Source organism: Cydia splendana, chromosome 13 (assembly GCF_910591565.1).
Source record: "Cydia splendana chromosome 13, ilCydSple1.2, whole genome shotgun sequence".
NCBI classification, from domain to species: domain Eukaryota; kingdom Metazoa; phylum Arthropoda; class Insecta; order Lepidoptera; family Tortricidae; genus Cydia; species Cydia splendana.
The window spans coordinates 14301672-14317826 of NC_085972.1; the positions used below are offsets into that span (position 1 = coordinate 14301672).

At 38.3% G+C, this 16155-nt stretch overlaps 1 protein-coding gene across 1 annotated transcript in view; it reads left to right on the forward strand.

Annotated features, from left to right (window-relative positions):
• Positions 1-3251: 3251 nt before the first annotated feature.
• LOC134796250 (G-protein coupled receptor Mth2-like) overlaps positions 3252-16155 on the forward strand; it is a 68662-nt gene continuing 55758 nt past the window's right edge. Inside the window, exon 1 of the mRNA XM_063768298.1 lies at positions 3252-4024. Coding sequence (XP_063624368.1) covers positions 3587-4024 — 438 coding nt within the window. The 5' untranslated portion in view covers positions 3252-3586. The remainder of the gene's footprint in view (positions 4025-16155) is intronic.

Here is a 16155-nt window from a genome sequence, read left to right on the forward strand (position 1 = left end):
ATGTAGTTACCAAATAATATGTCAACGAATGTATTCTTATTCTTCTTATTCTGTATCTCGGACTTCGGATAAATTAATATCGTTTTTCCAAACTTTTATTTAACTTGCCCTGTTAGTTAGTGTGGGTCAAATCTTGGTAGCTGAATTTGAGCTACTTATCGATTTCCGATTCAGTTGAAATTTTGTGTAAGTACGTAATTAAGTATGCAAATCGGATGATAATGCAATATTATGATAACATATGGACCAGATCTGATGATGGAGAGAGGAGGTGGCCATGGGAACTTTATCGCAATAAACCCTAACTAATTGTGTTTGGGTATATTAGAATTGTCTCGATGGATCTAATACAATAATAATTGGCTGTGGAAAGAGAAATACATTCAGCGATAAAATCTTATACCACAAATTGATTTTTTTGCCATAACTTAAACCCCATTTCAATATTTTAAACTGATAGAGCAATGTCCATCATAGGGGGCCCATTACTGGATCCACGTCCATTACCGGGGGCCCATTACTGGAGCTTTGGTGTCCATGACTGGAGAAAAAAAGCATAGTTTTAATTTGTTAATTATGTGGAAACTCATTGCAGTATCTTTGATACAACACGCCTAAAACATGAAAGGCGGATAGGACTTTCATCTTTTAACACGCTAAGCGGAGAGAGTTTACATGTACAAGGGAAATATCATAAATACTCCAAATTTCCTCTTAAATGTCCCATGACTGGTGCTGTTACTATACATTCAAATAGATAGTTGAACTTTGCATTTAAAATATATTTCTAATAAAAACATTAGTATTTTGTGGTTTTGGGTATTGTTTAATTTTTTTGGCAAAGTAACCTCAAAAAACTAGTGTGATTACTAATCAGATTAGTGATTACGCTTTTTAAATACCTTATTTACATCAACATTAGTATTTACCTCTTGAAAAAACGCAACAATTAATAGATTTGTGCCACTAAATTCTTAAAATTATTTATTATAAACACAATTTTTAGCAACACTTAGCTACTTTTACAGCGCTTCTGTAAAACCAGAACTAATGGAATGTGATTACCGCAATAATGAGTTTTATTGACATTTTAGTAGGTGGGTAGGTATGCGTTAAGTATGCCTATTAGGGCTGATTTACACATTTATTAATGTGCGAGTGTAAGTGCGAGTTCATACGGCTCATACATTTGCTACTAAACGCAAGTAGGAAATGTATTATGTGTGTAAATCAGGCCTTACTGCAATAAGTTAAGTGGTATCCAGACGGGCCTGATCAAATCGGTCGATTTGATCAGGAAAATAATTGGCGTCAATCTCATCTAGCCTCCACACGTACACAATTTAATCACCAATTTTAGTACCATAAACAAACGCACGTACAGATCCTAGCATTACATAGATACTAGCTTCGAAAATTGGCATATATGTGTCCGCATTTATCGGGCAATCGAATCAGCGAGCCAAATTGCCGTTTGCGTCCGCACCTCCTGATCCAATCGGGCAATTTAATCAGATTGGCGAAAACTTGTCTAATCTGGATACACCATTAAGCTACTAAACGCATTGATGCAAAACAGACAACATATGTTAAAATAAGTATATTTATAAATTTCAAGTCACTAAGGCACTGAAATATGAAAATATACAGGTCTATGCACTATATAAGGCCATTGTTGCAAAATGAAGTCGAGCGGATCAGCTACTAGAATACACTACAATATGGCTTAAATACTCATTTTTTAAGTTTTTGTGGGTTGACACTTTGTTGCTTATCAGCAGTTAATAGGGGCAATAGGGATGATGACACATGTTGAATTTTATAACAAAACCTAGTAAAATAGATAGCAAATGAGCAATTTATCACAATAATGTGGATATTAAAATAATATATGGAAATAATACAAAAATACAGGACCTGAAAGTTCCAAAATTTAAGTTTATTTTTAACTTCCAAGAAGGAAATAAGTAAGGATACCATTCGATTCCTTAGATTTTATCCAAAAAAAGATTGTATAGCAACTATGTACATAAACGCAATATTTCACCGACAAAAACGCAACTATCTTGTTTGGTCCATACTTCAAGATACCTTGACGTCGCGGTCACTTATCATTTTGTTAGGGGCGTTTCGCGAGTGAAGTACGATTGTCAAACTTTTATTATCATTTCTGTCTTTTGTATTGCTTTATTGCAATGGGTCCCATATAGACATTTGATCCTAAAAACAAACCTGATCAATTGATATCGTATCGTATTTGTCATCTAGCCTATTGGCCAAACAGTCACGGACTGTAAGGACTAAGGACTGTCATGTCCGACACGATTACTTATTATTTTTTTGATTTTTTTTCTGTCCGATCTCAATATTGAAGAAGTTGTGGTTTTCAAACTTTTGGGTGTTATCATGCTGTCAATGAACCGGCGTATGAAAAATCATACAAAAGTCGAGACTAATTTAATAGAACAATTTTTAAGCAGCCTTATTTATTTATTTATTTATTTATTCATAAGATTAAAAATATAGATAGGTATTTATTCGAGCAACATAAAACAGCTTTACGCAGCTTACGCACTAGAAAAATTTATTCCGTGACCATACAGATTCCGGTGCTGTATTCTGATAAATTGAGCTCGTGGGTGCAATTAGTGGGTGGGTGGGTCTTAGCAAGGTAAATAACGAACCTACAAACCCTGGCCCCTCACAAAAATGGCAAAGGGGGAATGGTGTGCCCACAGACTTGTCATTGTCACGATGGGGTGTGCCTACAAAAGGGGCTCAGGCTAAGGATTTTTTACTATAGGTACAGTCACCATCAGATATATCGGAGCGGCCAAGGTGGTCACAATATCTGAACACGCGCTAGCTCTAACGCCTTAACAATAGAGGCGTGTTTAGATATTTGTGAGCGCCTTGGCCGCTCCGATATATCTGATGGCGACTGTACCTACTACCTACATATATTTACCTGATTGATAATGATAATGAATTATTATTATATGGCGGATCTAAGTTGTCGTTCGGCGATTATCACACTGATGCGGATTCAGAAGGCCTACCGCGAACCACGTTCGACGTGTTGCCTCTCTGTCGCATCTGTAAATTCGTAACGTAGCTGAAAATCCCTACTCCTACTACTACTATATTTTGGCAATTATATACCTAGGACAAGTTACGTTCCAGAGCTATGGTATTAACGTGCGGCTTGAGCTAATGAGGGAAACTCGAGCACCTCGGCAGTCGGGGATCAACCGGCGCGCCATACACACGCCTCACGCCCTCTCGCGGACTATCCGAAGATCGCGATACTTTATCTCTTATCATCATAAGTATCATAACACACTTATAAAAAATGATACATCGAATTACCTCACGAGTGCCCAGATAACACGGTACTGTGATAAGGCGTAAACGATTTGATTTTGTTGCAATTTTGTTAGTCATTTAAAATACTAAGAAAATTCGTGGTATTTATTATTGCAAAACTTAAGTTATCAGTTAGTGCAGTCAAATGTTATTGTGAGATATGTTATTAAGACTGTAAACAAGTCGTTTCTTTGTCTTTCCGTGAATAAAGTTATTAACAATGTTGAAAACATTGATAGTTATTCCGCTAATTTTCCTGTGCAGTGTAAACTGTGAACCGTGTAGAAAAGTTGAGAGTGTGAATATTACATATGGTGAACAATTTGAGAACAATTCAATATTCTACGATGGGGTGGAGTATGCCGAAGGCACGTGGTACGAAGTTGAAGAAAACAATGAGACTGTCAGGCTTGGTTGTCCATGTATTGGACGTACATGCCTCTGGAAGTGCTGCCCGAGCGGTCAACTCTTCATCAATAGCCAATGCACGGAGTATGACTTAGAGGAAATCAACCCTTTTAGTCCACAGATATTCAAAGATAGGGAAAGCCTGGACATAAAAGCACATGAGTATTTCTTCTACATGTACAACAATAAGCTGTGTGAGTCTCGGTATTTGGTGGATTCGATGTGGGGCGAAGAAATTTACATTCAACAGGTCAGTACCTATTCTTTAACATGGTATGGAATAGAGATCCGGTACAAACTATATAGATCCATTGAAATGCTACACTTCACCTTGCATCAAATAAGGGTCGGTTAGTTTTTTTTTAACCAGAGATCCGCCCCGGCTTTGCACGGGTTACACATAAACCTCCCTCAATAATCACTCTATCGATAGGTGAAAACCGCATGAAAATCCGTTCAGTAGTTTTTGGGTTTGTCGTGAACATACAAACACACAAACAGACAGACGCGGCAGGGGACTTTGTTTTATACTAAGGTGTTAGTGGTAATACCTACTGATAATGTTAGCAGTGACAAAATATAGTCTTGGATCTCGAAAACCCGCCGTTTACTATCCCTTTAGTCTTTAGTATTATCCCTACTTATCCCTAAGTGGCTATTAGTTTTACCAAAGTTTTACTAAATAATCAATAGTCAATAGTAATAAATAATAAACTATAGATCAAATAAAAGGTTAGCGTGAAATTGCGTATTCTGCCCGGAGATGATGAGATGAGGGGCAGACCCCATAAAACACATGTTTTAATAAACAGACAGACAGACGGATGGACAACAAACTGATCCTATAAGGGTTTTTCTTGTTAAAGTAAAGAACCCTAAAATAGTTATTTACGATACAAGTGCGGAAAAGTGGACACTCGAAACGAGTGCCGAGCCGATAAATTAAAACACGACCGAAGGGAGTGTTTTAAATCGACACGAGTTGTGAATTACTTATTCGCACGTGTATCGTACAACGTTTTACAGTACATATGGCCCTTTAAACTTTTGACATACGCACGGAAAGTGCCGTTTCAGTGTTGTGTTGTTGAAAGTAGGACCATATGTACTGTAAAAGACATAATCTAAATATATAAACGTGAAAGACCTGACTGACTGACTGACTGACTGACTGACTGACTTAAATCAACGCACAGCCCAAACCGCTGGGACTAGAAAGTCCAAATTTGGCAACTAGATTCCTTATAAGGTCTAGGTGTCCACTAAGAAAAGATTTTTCAATATTCATCCCCTAAAGGAGTGAAATGGGGGTCCAAAGTTTGTATGGGGAAACAAGATAAGTTAGACTATTTTATTCCAAATTTCACAGGAGTATTCCTAAAGATAAATGAGTAAACACGTGTTTCAGGTTTTTTGAAAATTGAACCCCTAAGAGGGGGAAAAGTCCCCAATAGGGTTGATATCTCAATAAAAAACCGGTCAATAGCGAGTCGAACTCGCGTCCCAAGGGTTCCGTACTGCACACATTTTTGATCGAGCGAGCAAAGCGAAGTTCATAACTGTTCATTCAATTTTTCCACACACGGCTGGCTATCTTTAATTTTGTTCGAAGTTCGCAAATTGCTGGCATCTCACTCTGTCACTCTAATTACGGTTTCATTGGAGTAAAAGAGAAATCCCCGCAATTTGCGAACTTCGGTGTTCGCGGTAGACCCTCTGATATACGGCAGTTCAGCCTTCTCATTTAGCTACTCGTACTTAAACCAATTATTTGTTCTGTTTGAGCACTAACCTCCTAAAGATCATCCTTCGACCTTGCGTGGAGGCGCACCTCTCTTGGATGCTTTAGGCCTTCGGCCCAACGCAGAGCTCGGCCTTCGATCTTCGCACTAGCTGGCCACACCACGTTTCATGTAAATCATTTGCGGTTGTGGCCCTGATAGAGCTTATCCGCAATTCTTATTCTTAAGTCCGGCTCACGCTTAATTGCAGACTTCTTACACGTTTTTCCTATAATCTATAGGTATCGGGCCCAATCGCTTAACAAAAGATAGAACAAAATCGACGATCTTCTTTGCAGGAAGCATGCACATGTCGGAGGCTCCGGGCCTTCGACCTTCGCATTAAGACACTTGTACTATAATTGTTCTGTGTTTGAACACTAACCTCCCGCAACTCGGCCTTCGGCCGTGCGTTTCAAAAGCTACCAGGGGATGCTTCGGACCTTCGGCCCTACGCGTAGCTCGGCCTTCGGCCTTCGCAAAACCTGTCCACATCGAGTTTCACGTAAACCATTACGGCTGTGTCCCTAAAACAGCCCAACCGCGTTTTTTTCTTAAGTCCGACTCACGCTTGACTCTAGATTTCTAATAGGTTTTCCTGTCATCTAGAGGTAAAGAACTATTGTGTGTATTTTTTTTCAAAATTTTAGACCCAGTAGTATCGGAGTTAAGGGGGGGAATGGTAATTTTTTGCCTATTTTCTTAAATAACTTCTAAACGATTTCATATAAAATTATAAAAAAATATATTTAAGATCCTCAAAATAAGCCCTTTCATTTAATATGTAACACGATATGGTTTGCAAAACTTTGTTTTTTAATTTTATCATATTCCCCCTAAAAGAGCCCCCTATGCTTAAAATTCATTTGTTTTTATTACATGTCCGTCTTTGGGTCACAGACTTCCATATGTGTACCAAATTTCAACTTAATTGGTCCAGTAGTTTTCGAGCAAATAGGCTGTGACAGACGGACAGACAGACGCACGAGTGATCCTATAAGGGTTCCGTTTTTTCCTTTTGAGTTACGGAACCCTAAAAATTACAAAAATGGGATCAAAATTAAAATATAACGTAGCCGACGTGAACTATGGCCCCTGGTGGGGAATGCTAATTACGAAGATAGCATAGACGGTTATAACTACACGCTGATTTACAGCCACACGTGATCCAGACTTTTGAGAATTCAATCCCTTAAAGTAAATTTTTTGAGCTACAAAATTATAAGATTACAAATACCTTCTAATAATTGAACAGTACACAAACATCGTTTTTAAAATAATTATCATCTTAAACGGTTTGTTTATATTCAAAATACCTAAAACCATTAAAGTACATAGATTATTAAAAAAACTCTCATGCGCGTGCGAAGCCGCGGGCAAAAGCTAGTTATACATGTATCACTCATCAGTGGCAGCGCGTTAAATATATTCGTAGGCAAGCCGGAGCTAATTTGGCTCCTTTTTCTTCATGAGCTGAATGAACAGTGTTGAAAATCTGCGTGTAAATTAGGTAAGTCAAGGTCGTATCAAAACCATAATAAATTATTAAATTAGACTCGACCTCACGGAGGATGATGTTGGTTTTTTGACGTTAAATATGAACGTAGGAACATACAGTTATCTACTTTACATGGCATCTTAAAAACGACCTGAAGAAATTTTGACCATTAGGTATCGGTATGAGACCTACGAGAACAGCCATTACAGTCATGAGCATGACGATGTGTAACCTTGTAGATATTAACTTACTTAATTTAGAAAATATATGTAAACTAGATCAGCAAAAATAGTATAGGTAATACAGGTAATATTTAGGTATTTAAAGGGGAAAGGAAGTTTTAATAATGTAAAGGTACAACTATTTTTTGATTTGTTTTCGACTGAGGTGACACTATCGTAACGGGATTAAAATTGGTGGTGTCACTGGCATGATCATCTAATTTAGAATCATTAGTCATCGCCTAAAGTAAATAGTTTAAAGTAGGAAACCTGTCATTGCGAAGATCTTGAACTGTGTGATGAGAAGATTGATGTTGCGAAACAAAATCTCAGAAGGAGTAAGATGGACAGCGAGAAATTTCAAAAGTTATTTTATAACTTTTTAAGGGGAAGACACATACGGCGCGATTCGGGAAATGAATAAGAGATTCGCCAGATATGAAATAGTAAAGATATGTGACGTTCCACGGAAAAAGGTTCCTTATGGCGGCTGGCGCTTACGCTATTATTAACGCACCGGGGCAATGGTACCTTTTACCGTGGAACGTCACATATCTTTACTATTTCATATCAAGTGAATATCTAATTCATTTCCCGAATCGCGCCGATACACACTAGCTCTTAGAGTCCTCTGTCATTCATTCATCTTTGTGTAGCAGTCTATTTTCCCACTTCTGTAATTATAGGTTAAAAAATTGGGGGTGAAAGAAGATTATTTTATAAATTCTCCTATCAACAGACCAAAGCAAGTTCTCCCTTCGTAATTTGAGTGATGTTCCGAAAATAAGGTTTTGCGGTCGCCATGGTTCAAGGAAGTCTAACCATGCGACTCAATATTTGAACACGCGAGATAAGGAAACGTCGACGTCTGTTGACAATGGTCAATTGCGTCGGCAATTTAAAGAAGAACGAACGACTGAGTAAGCGAAGAGTGGATTTTTGGGATGTGTCATCAGAACAAGGTTTCCCAACATTGCGTCGAGTCTATCAAAAAAGTATAATACTTGTATTGTATTACTAGTTATTTTACCTTAATTTGTACCTAATCAGTACGGATATGATAGTCGTTCTTGTCTACGTGACAGCGTGATAAAACGGCGTCCGTCACTTTCTATCCCACGGTGTTAAAAAGTGACAGTTATTTTATCACGTGGATATAGATGGATAAAGCTATCAATAATACGCCGGCTGTATAGTGTATTAATAGGTAGGTATACACAGTAGTTTCATTTCATCAAAAATGCAGTAGGTTTCTGCCCTTTCCTTATTGCCAGCTCTCTACGCCCGCCTACATAAGTATCACACCTACTTCTAAAACATATAGTTTTCTTTAAATGATAGTTCAATATAATTTAGATAAGATTTATAAATAACCTTTGCATTCAATATTTGTTTACATAAGTTGTAAACTACACGAGCCAATACGTAATATTTAGGCGTGCAGCGTAAGTATAAGCTCATGAACGCGTATTTTCTTGCGTTTCCACGTTTTCTGCGCAACACGTTAAAGTAACAGGGTGCATATTGAAAACATAACCTTTTGACAACAACTAATATTTACATTGGCTATTTTATTGTTTTCCCATTTTACGTGCCGAAGTCAGGAGTTCAAGTGAGGATTTGTAAATTCTGCAAATAACGTGCAGCTTGTTGTGGTTTGTGGTTTAAGCTCGGAATGTTAAATAAAATAACACAAGTGCCTGTAAATATTCAGGCAATACCTTTAAACGAGCAATTCTTGTATATTTATTTATTTATATATTTCTGGCTTTTCGGAAACGGCTCTACGATTTCGATAGAATTTGCTATATGGGGGTTTTTGGGGGCGAAAAATCGATCTAGCTAGGTCTTATCTCTGGGAATACGCGCATTTTTGGGTTTTTATATGTTTTCCGAGCAAGGCTCGTTCTCCCAGATATTTCAGGCATTATTCTGCAACAGCCGTATCAAACAGTGTCACAAAGTGTGCTCACTGAAATTACGGCGCTTTCGAATAGCTATCTGTTTTTGCTATTTTGTCCCACTATGCATTAAAAGGCGTGACAGCAATTGCAAACTCATTCTATTGTTTATGTAGCCCTAACCGTTTACCGCACCTTAACTGCTTATATACCATATTTTACCGCTACGAATTCCAAATTCAAATATTTTTCTGTGACGGTTACATCTATTAAGCTTCATGGGGTGAACTAAAGAGCCCAACAACGTGCACACTAGCGCCACTGCTAAATAATCGTGATTATTTAAATTTAACGCTAGGTATGCGTCCAAACTTAAAACGGCCGTTTTTGTTTTGAGTTCATAGATCCACGAATCCAGCATCATAAAAACTAGTTTGATGTATTCAAAAGGTACTTAAATACAAAATACCGTACGTAGCGGCCCCCTTTTTTTTAAATATCTTTCGTTAAATTTAAATAATCACGATTATTTAGCAGTGGCACTAGTGTGCACATTGATGGGCTCTTAAGGACATATTGAATTGGTATTATATTTCCATTAAATATTCTTTCTGAATACGGGCGTGTGTATGTAAACCCAATGTGTTTATTGTTTCAACTGGCGCGGTTGCAGCGTGCGCTGTGGCCTGTGGCTGATAATTGCCATACGCTGAGAAAAATCTATCAAAGTATACGGTACGGGAATCAAAAGATGGTATAAACTGATGCCACATGTTCAAGAGTTTATGTACTTATAGGAGCCAACAATAGTAGGGCTGGCAAAATGTGTTGAGAGATTCTATGAAAATATTTATGTTACTGGATGGAATTAATCATATTACAATATACATAGATAGGTACATATACATATACATTTGATATTCGATGACAATAACTAGGTTTAGGTATTTACACTTACTAAAATCATGAATAGAAGCATAATACGAGAAGATATGCCGTATTTCGTATTCGACTAGTATCTAATTTACGGCATGTTTTCAGTCTGTGAATCGAGTGGATTGTGTAAATAGTAACGCAGCTGTTCAGTATCACACCAAATAGTACGTATCTTAAAGTACACGCCTAAAGAATAATTGTATCGTGAGTTACAGCTAATTATAATGGGGAACAAAGTTGCTACGATAAGGGTCGAATAGCGTCCCGCTTTCAAAAGAAAAACTTAGCCTAGAATTTATGTATTCAAAGTAGAATATATAAAATACCGGTAGTGTTACATTTATTAACCTTTTTACCTACTCTGTTGATGTAGTTATCCTAAGTAGGCTATGCTATTTAGTAACCAGTCTAGCTAGGACACCACAGCACACGTAGGTATTAGCTACAATCCATTTTTTTTTTTTTTTTAATGAATAGTTTGTTTGAATATCGGTCCAATTAAGAGCGCTCTTACAAGAAAAGTCGAAATAATGCAAAATTGATGATACTAGTCGACGAAATTCAGGACTTTGCGCTCATTATTAGAAACAATGAGTACTTGTTCCAGTAAAAGCGTCTTCTTATCTTTATAAATGTCGTTGTAAATATTAGAAAAAGGACTTATTAAATTAGTAATGATTTTTTTTCTGATGGTCGTTTCCGAAAAACCCCGTGAAGCACTGAATGGCGAGCTCTTATTTGGAAATGTTGAGAATTTTACTCTGCTAAACCTGGCTATTTTGTATTACTAATACCCTGTACTTTAGGCATATCAAACTATATTTTTCCTACATACCTTTGAGAAAGAGAAAATCAAAGTAAAACGAACTCGATTTTCTCTCCGAAACAAGTGTCAATTCCTACGAAAATCTACTTAATATCGAAGTCATTTTCATACTCAAGCAATCTGCAACGTTTGCTTATACTGTTGGTATACATTAGTGTTTATGAAATTCTACTATAATTTTTTGGCAATTTTTTGAAAACTACTCTATATTACCGATGACGCGCGCTGCGCCAGCTCAGTGCCGCGGCAGAGCTTGTAGAGGCAGGACGTGTGTCGGTCGGCTCCGCACATTTTCAACGGCGACGACGAGGTTTTTTATCATTGTGTGCGGCGGGCGCCGTGTAAAACGCTATACTGTGTGCGTGTAAACCGCAACGAGAGACTTTGATCCTAGCACCGTTTTTATAGTATTATAATTTATAATGGTACAGTTTAATAAACTACCGGACAGGATTAAAAATATTTGAAACGACCTGACATTCTATATGTATTTATTTGACTCAAGATAGTACTCAGGGTCTGATGATGGAGCCGGAAGGTGGGCACCGGTACCAATCAACCATGCAACTAAACCACTTTGTGTTTAGGCTCGTTTTATTCATCTCAACAAGATCTTTGACACAAGATAGTACTCAGGGTCTGATGATGGAGCCGGAAGGTGGTCACCGGTACCAATCAACCATGCAACTAAACCACTTCGTGTTTGGGCTCGTTTGATTCGGCTCAACAAGATCTTTGACTTAAGATAGTACTCAGGGTCTGATGATGGAGCCGGAAGGTGGTCACCAGTACCAATCAACAATGCAACTAAACCACTTCGTGTTTAGGCTCGTTTTATTCGTCTCAACAAGATCTTTGACTTAAGATAGTACTCAGGGTCTGATGATGGAGCCGGAAGGTGGTCACCGGTACCAATCAACCATGCAACTAAACCACTTCGTGTTTAGGCTCGTTTGATTCGTCTCAACAAGATCTTTGACACAAGATAGTACTCAGGGTCTGATGATGGAGCCGGCAGGTGGTCACCGGTACCAATCAACCATGCCACTAAACCACTTCGTGTTTAGGCTCGTTTTATTCGTTTCTATAAGATCTTTGACACAAGATAGTACTCAGGGTCTGATGTTGGAGCCGGAAGGTGGTCACCGGTACCAATCAACCATGCAACTAAACCACTTCGTGTTTAGGCTCGTTTGATTCGTCTCAACAAGACCTTGGACACAAGATAGTACTCAGGATCTGATGATGGAGCTGGAAGGTGGCCACGGGTACCAGTCTACCATGTAACTGAACCACTTCGTGTTTGGGCTCGTTTGATTTGTCGCAACAAGATCTTTGACACAAGGTAGTACTGAGGGTCTGATGATGGATCCGGAAGGTGGTGACCGGTACCAATCAACCATGCAACTAAACCACTTCGTGTTTGGGCTCGTTTTATTCGTCTCAACAAGATCTTTGACTTAAGATAGTACTCAGGGTCTGATGATGGAGCCGGAAGGTGGTCACCGGTACCAATCAACCATGCAACTAAACCACTTCGTGTTTGGGCTCGTTTGATTCGTCGCAACAAGATCTTTGACACAAGGTAGTACTGAGGGTCTGATGATGGATCCGGGAGGTGGTCACCGGTACCAATCAACCATGCAACTAAACCACTTCGTGTTTGGCTTCGTTCGATTCGTCGCAACAAGATCTTTGACACAAGTTAGTACTCAGGGTCTGATGATGGAGCTGGACTGTGGCCACGGGTACCAGTCTACCATGTAACTGAACCACTTCGTGTTTGGGCTCATTTGATTCGTCGCAATAAGATGTTTGACACAAGATACTACTCAGGGTCTGATGATGGAGCTGATGATGATAGACAGGTACCCGTCGCCACCTTCGCGCTCCATCATCAGACCCTGAGTACTACCTTGTGTCAAAGATCTTGTTAAGATGAATAAAACGTGCCTAAACACGAAATGGTTTAGTTGCATGGTTGATTGGTACCGGTGACCACCTTCCGGCTCCAACATCAGACCCTGAGTACTATCTTGTGTCAAAGATCTTGTTGAAACGAATAAAACGAGCCTAAACATGAAGTGGTTTAGTTGCATGGTTGATTGGTACCGGTGACCACCTTCCAGCTCCATCATCAGACTCTGAGTATCACTTAGTGTCAAAGATCTTGTTGAGACGAATCAAACGATCCTAAACACGATGTGGTTTAGTTGCATGGTTGATTGGTAATGGTACCTTCCAGCTCCATCATCAGAGCCTGAGTACTGTCTTGTGTCAAAGATCTTGTTGAGACGAATCAAACGAGCCCAAACACGAAGTTGTTTAGTTACATGATAGACTGGTACCCGTGGCCACCTTCCAGCTCCATCATCAGACCCTGTGTATCTTCAGTGTCAAAGATCTTGTTGAGACGAATCAAACGAGCCTAATCATGTTACTACATGGTTGATTGGTATCCGTGACCACCTTAATCATCATCAGATCCTCAGTACCAGTTCGTTTTTAAACCCTCGTTGATACAAACTTTACAACCTATAGGTACCAAATGCAATGACGAAACATGTAAATAAGCGAGTAGGTACCTATAATTTCTTTCGAGTAATATACCTTCATAAGTACAAGTATGGGGCTATTCATAAATTACGTCGTTTCAAATGGGAGGAGTGGGGGGGGGGGGGGTCTGGACATCGGATGATGGTAACATGACGTAGGAGGAAACAGATTCATCCGAAGCTTGATTTTTGGATGATTTGAGGGGTGGGGGGGGGGGGGATCAAAAATCGTCAAAAATAGATGACGTAATTTATGAACAGCCCCTATGTACATTTGCACTGCATTTAGTATTTTCGTACTTACCAAATAACAATTTTAGAACTTTAAAAGTTAAGTACAGTTAGTGTTGTTATGGTTGATTTCAATATGCTTCGCGAAGGATCAAGAATGTTTAATCCATCATTGTAGTGCGAGCGTGGTAGAAGGGATCGGCGTACTGAGCTCGCACGGCCTGCCGCAGCGCGTAAAATACCTAAACTCGCTCAACGCCGAAATGTAATAGCGCTCTTAAACTAATACCTCATGCTTTAAGTGTATGTATACCTAAGACTAAATTGCTGTGCCCCTACAGGGCCTATATTTCATGTAACTGTGTAATATATAAAATGCTTGATGTTTGTTTGATGTCTCTACCTTAGTAGTAGTAGTACACAGTAGTAGGCAGTGCTTTCTTTTGTCTACCGTAATATGTTGTGGGGCCACAAAACCTAAAATTACAAACGAACCATATAAAAGTAACATTAAAAATTACATTCTGAGTAGAATAATAAATCTGAGCTCGCTCGTTGGGGGTCATCCATTAATTACGTCAACCGAATTTCTAGGTTTTTTGACCCCCCCCCCCCCTTGTCACATTTGGTCACATTTGGCAAACCCCTCCCCCCTAGTGTGACGTCACATTTTTTCTACGAAATCGCCAAATCAAATTAAGTAAGTACCTAAGTATTATTAATATTTTATCAAAATATTTTTGACGATATAAATATTAGTAATTTTATAACCCAAAACTGCTTAGGAAAGAAAATTAAAAGAATAAAAACGATTATCGTTTTAAAAACTTGTTATTTAAATGTACAGCGAATAAAATAATTTAAAAAAAAATTTCGGTTACTGATGAAGTTAAAGTGACGTCACAAAGTTTGTGTCTCCCCCCTCCCCCATGTCACAATATGTCACATTTTCTTGACCCCCTCCCTCCCCTAAACGTGTGACGTAATTAATGGATGACCCCTTGCTGTCAATAATCGGTTCGTTCAGCTGTAAATAAATTACTGAATGTCTATTTGTATATTTCTCTTATCGACAGCTACAGTGCCTGGAATTCTACGGCCAGACTGTTTGGCGATTCTGATTCTTTCACATGACGAATTAAGCTTTATATCTCATGCTGAATGGAAAAATTAATTATTAGTTATGATGTCGTAATTAATTAGGTACCTTAGACTTATTTTTACGCTCCGAAGACAATGCTATTTATAATAATGATGACATTTCTATTTATTTGTGCAATTAATGAATCATTGTTGATATAATTTTCGGAACTGTTATTATTTACCACAATAATAGTGGGATTGCGATATTCGCGATCAAAAGGACAGCGTTTTCCGGGATTATATGGGACAATATTGTGGCAATATTGGAACAGCTCCAAACTTTCATGCTTGCCCGAGTTTTTCCCTAAGGAAATAGTCATGAGTATTACCTACGAGATAGAATAAGTTTGATAATTTTCCCCGTTTTTGCAATTATATGAGTAGGCGACGATATTATACTGTATATCTATAGTTATATAGATAAATACATACTTTTATACATAGAAAACACCCATGACTCAGGAAGAAATATTTGTGTTCATAACACAAATAAATGCCCTTACCGGGATTCGAACCCGTCCTGGGTCCCGTCATCAGCTTCGCAGGCAGGGTCACTACCCACTAGGCCAGACCGGTCGTCAAAATATATATAAGTATCGCAATTTTTGCTGTCTTTATCGAGACAGTTTTTGCTCTGATTTTTGTTATGTTTTTACTTTTTACATAATTTTCACCATCAATACCTAGTAAGCAAACGCGCGGTAGACACTTAACTGTAGCTCAACAATCTCACGACATAGTATACCTACCTACGTGCATCTGGTGCAATTTATGGGACTAGCGTGCAATGCAGAATTTCATTTCCTTACAGCTTACCTTAACGTAGGTAACGTACGATTATGCATGGTTATTTACGTGCAATAAACTAATATGATTTTTATTTTAAACCAATGGTACCGTAAAATGGGGTGAGTAGGGATTGCGAGAAGAGTCGGGTTATGAATGGGGAGAGAAGGGATGACAGGAGGGTGAGATGGTTTTTAAAGGCGATTGCTACCTAAATAATGTATTCCTATTAATCCTATTACAAATGGAGCTATAGTAATATTCATAATAAAAAAAATCGATTCAACAACGTTTCAAAATCACCTTTTGTATGAAATCCCATCTCACCCCAACTACGAGGGACTACGGGGTGAGGAGGGATTTTGTGTTTATCGTTAAAGTTATGAAATGAAACTACCTAAAATCATAAAAAACTAAAAACAAACTGCCGGACCATTTATTAATAAAATTAAGTTTGCATGAAATGTAAAAATAAAATGTTATTGAGGTTTGAATGTCAGTTT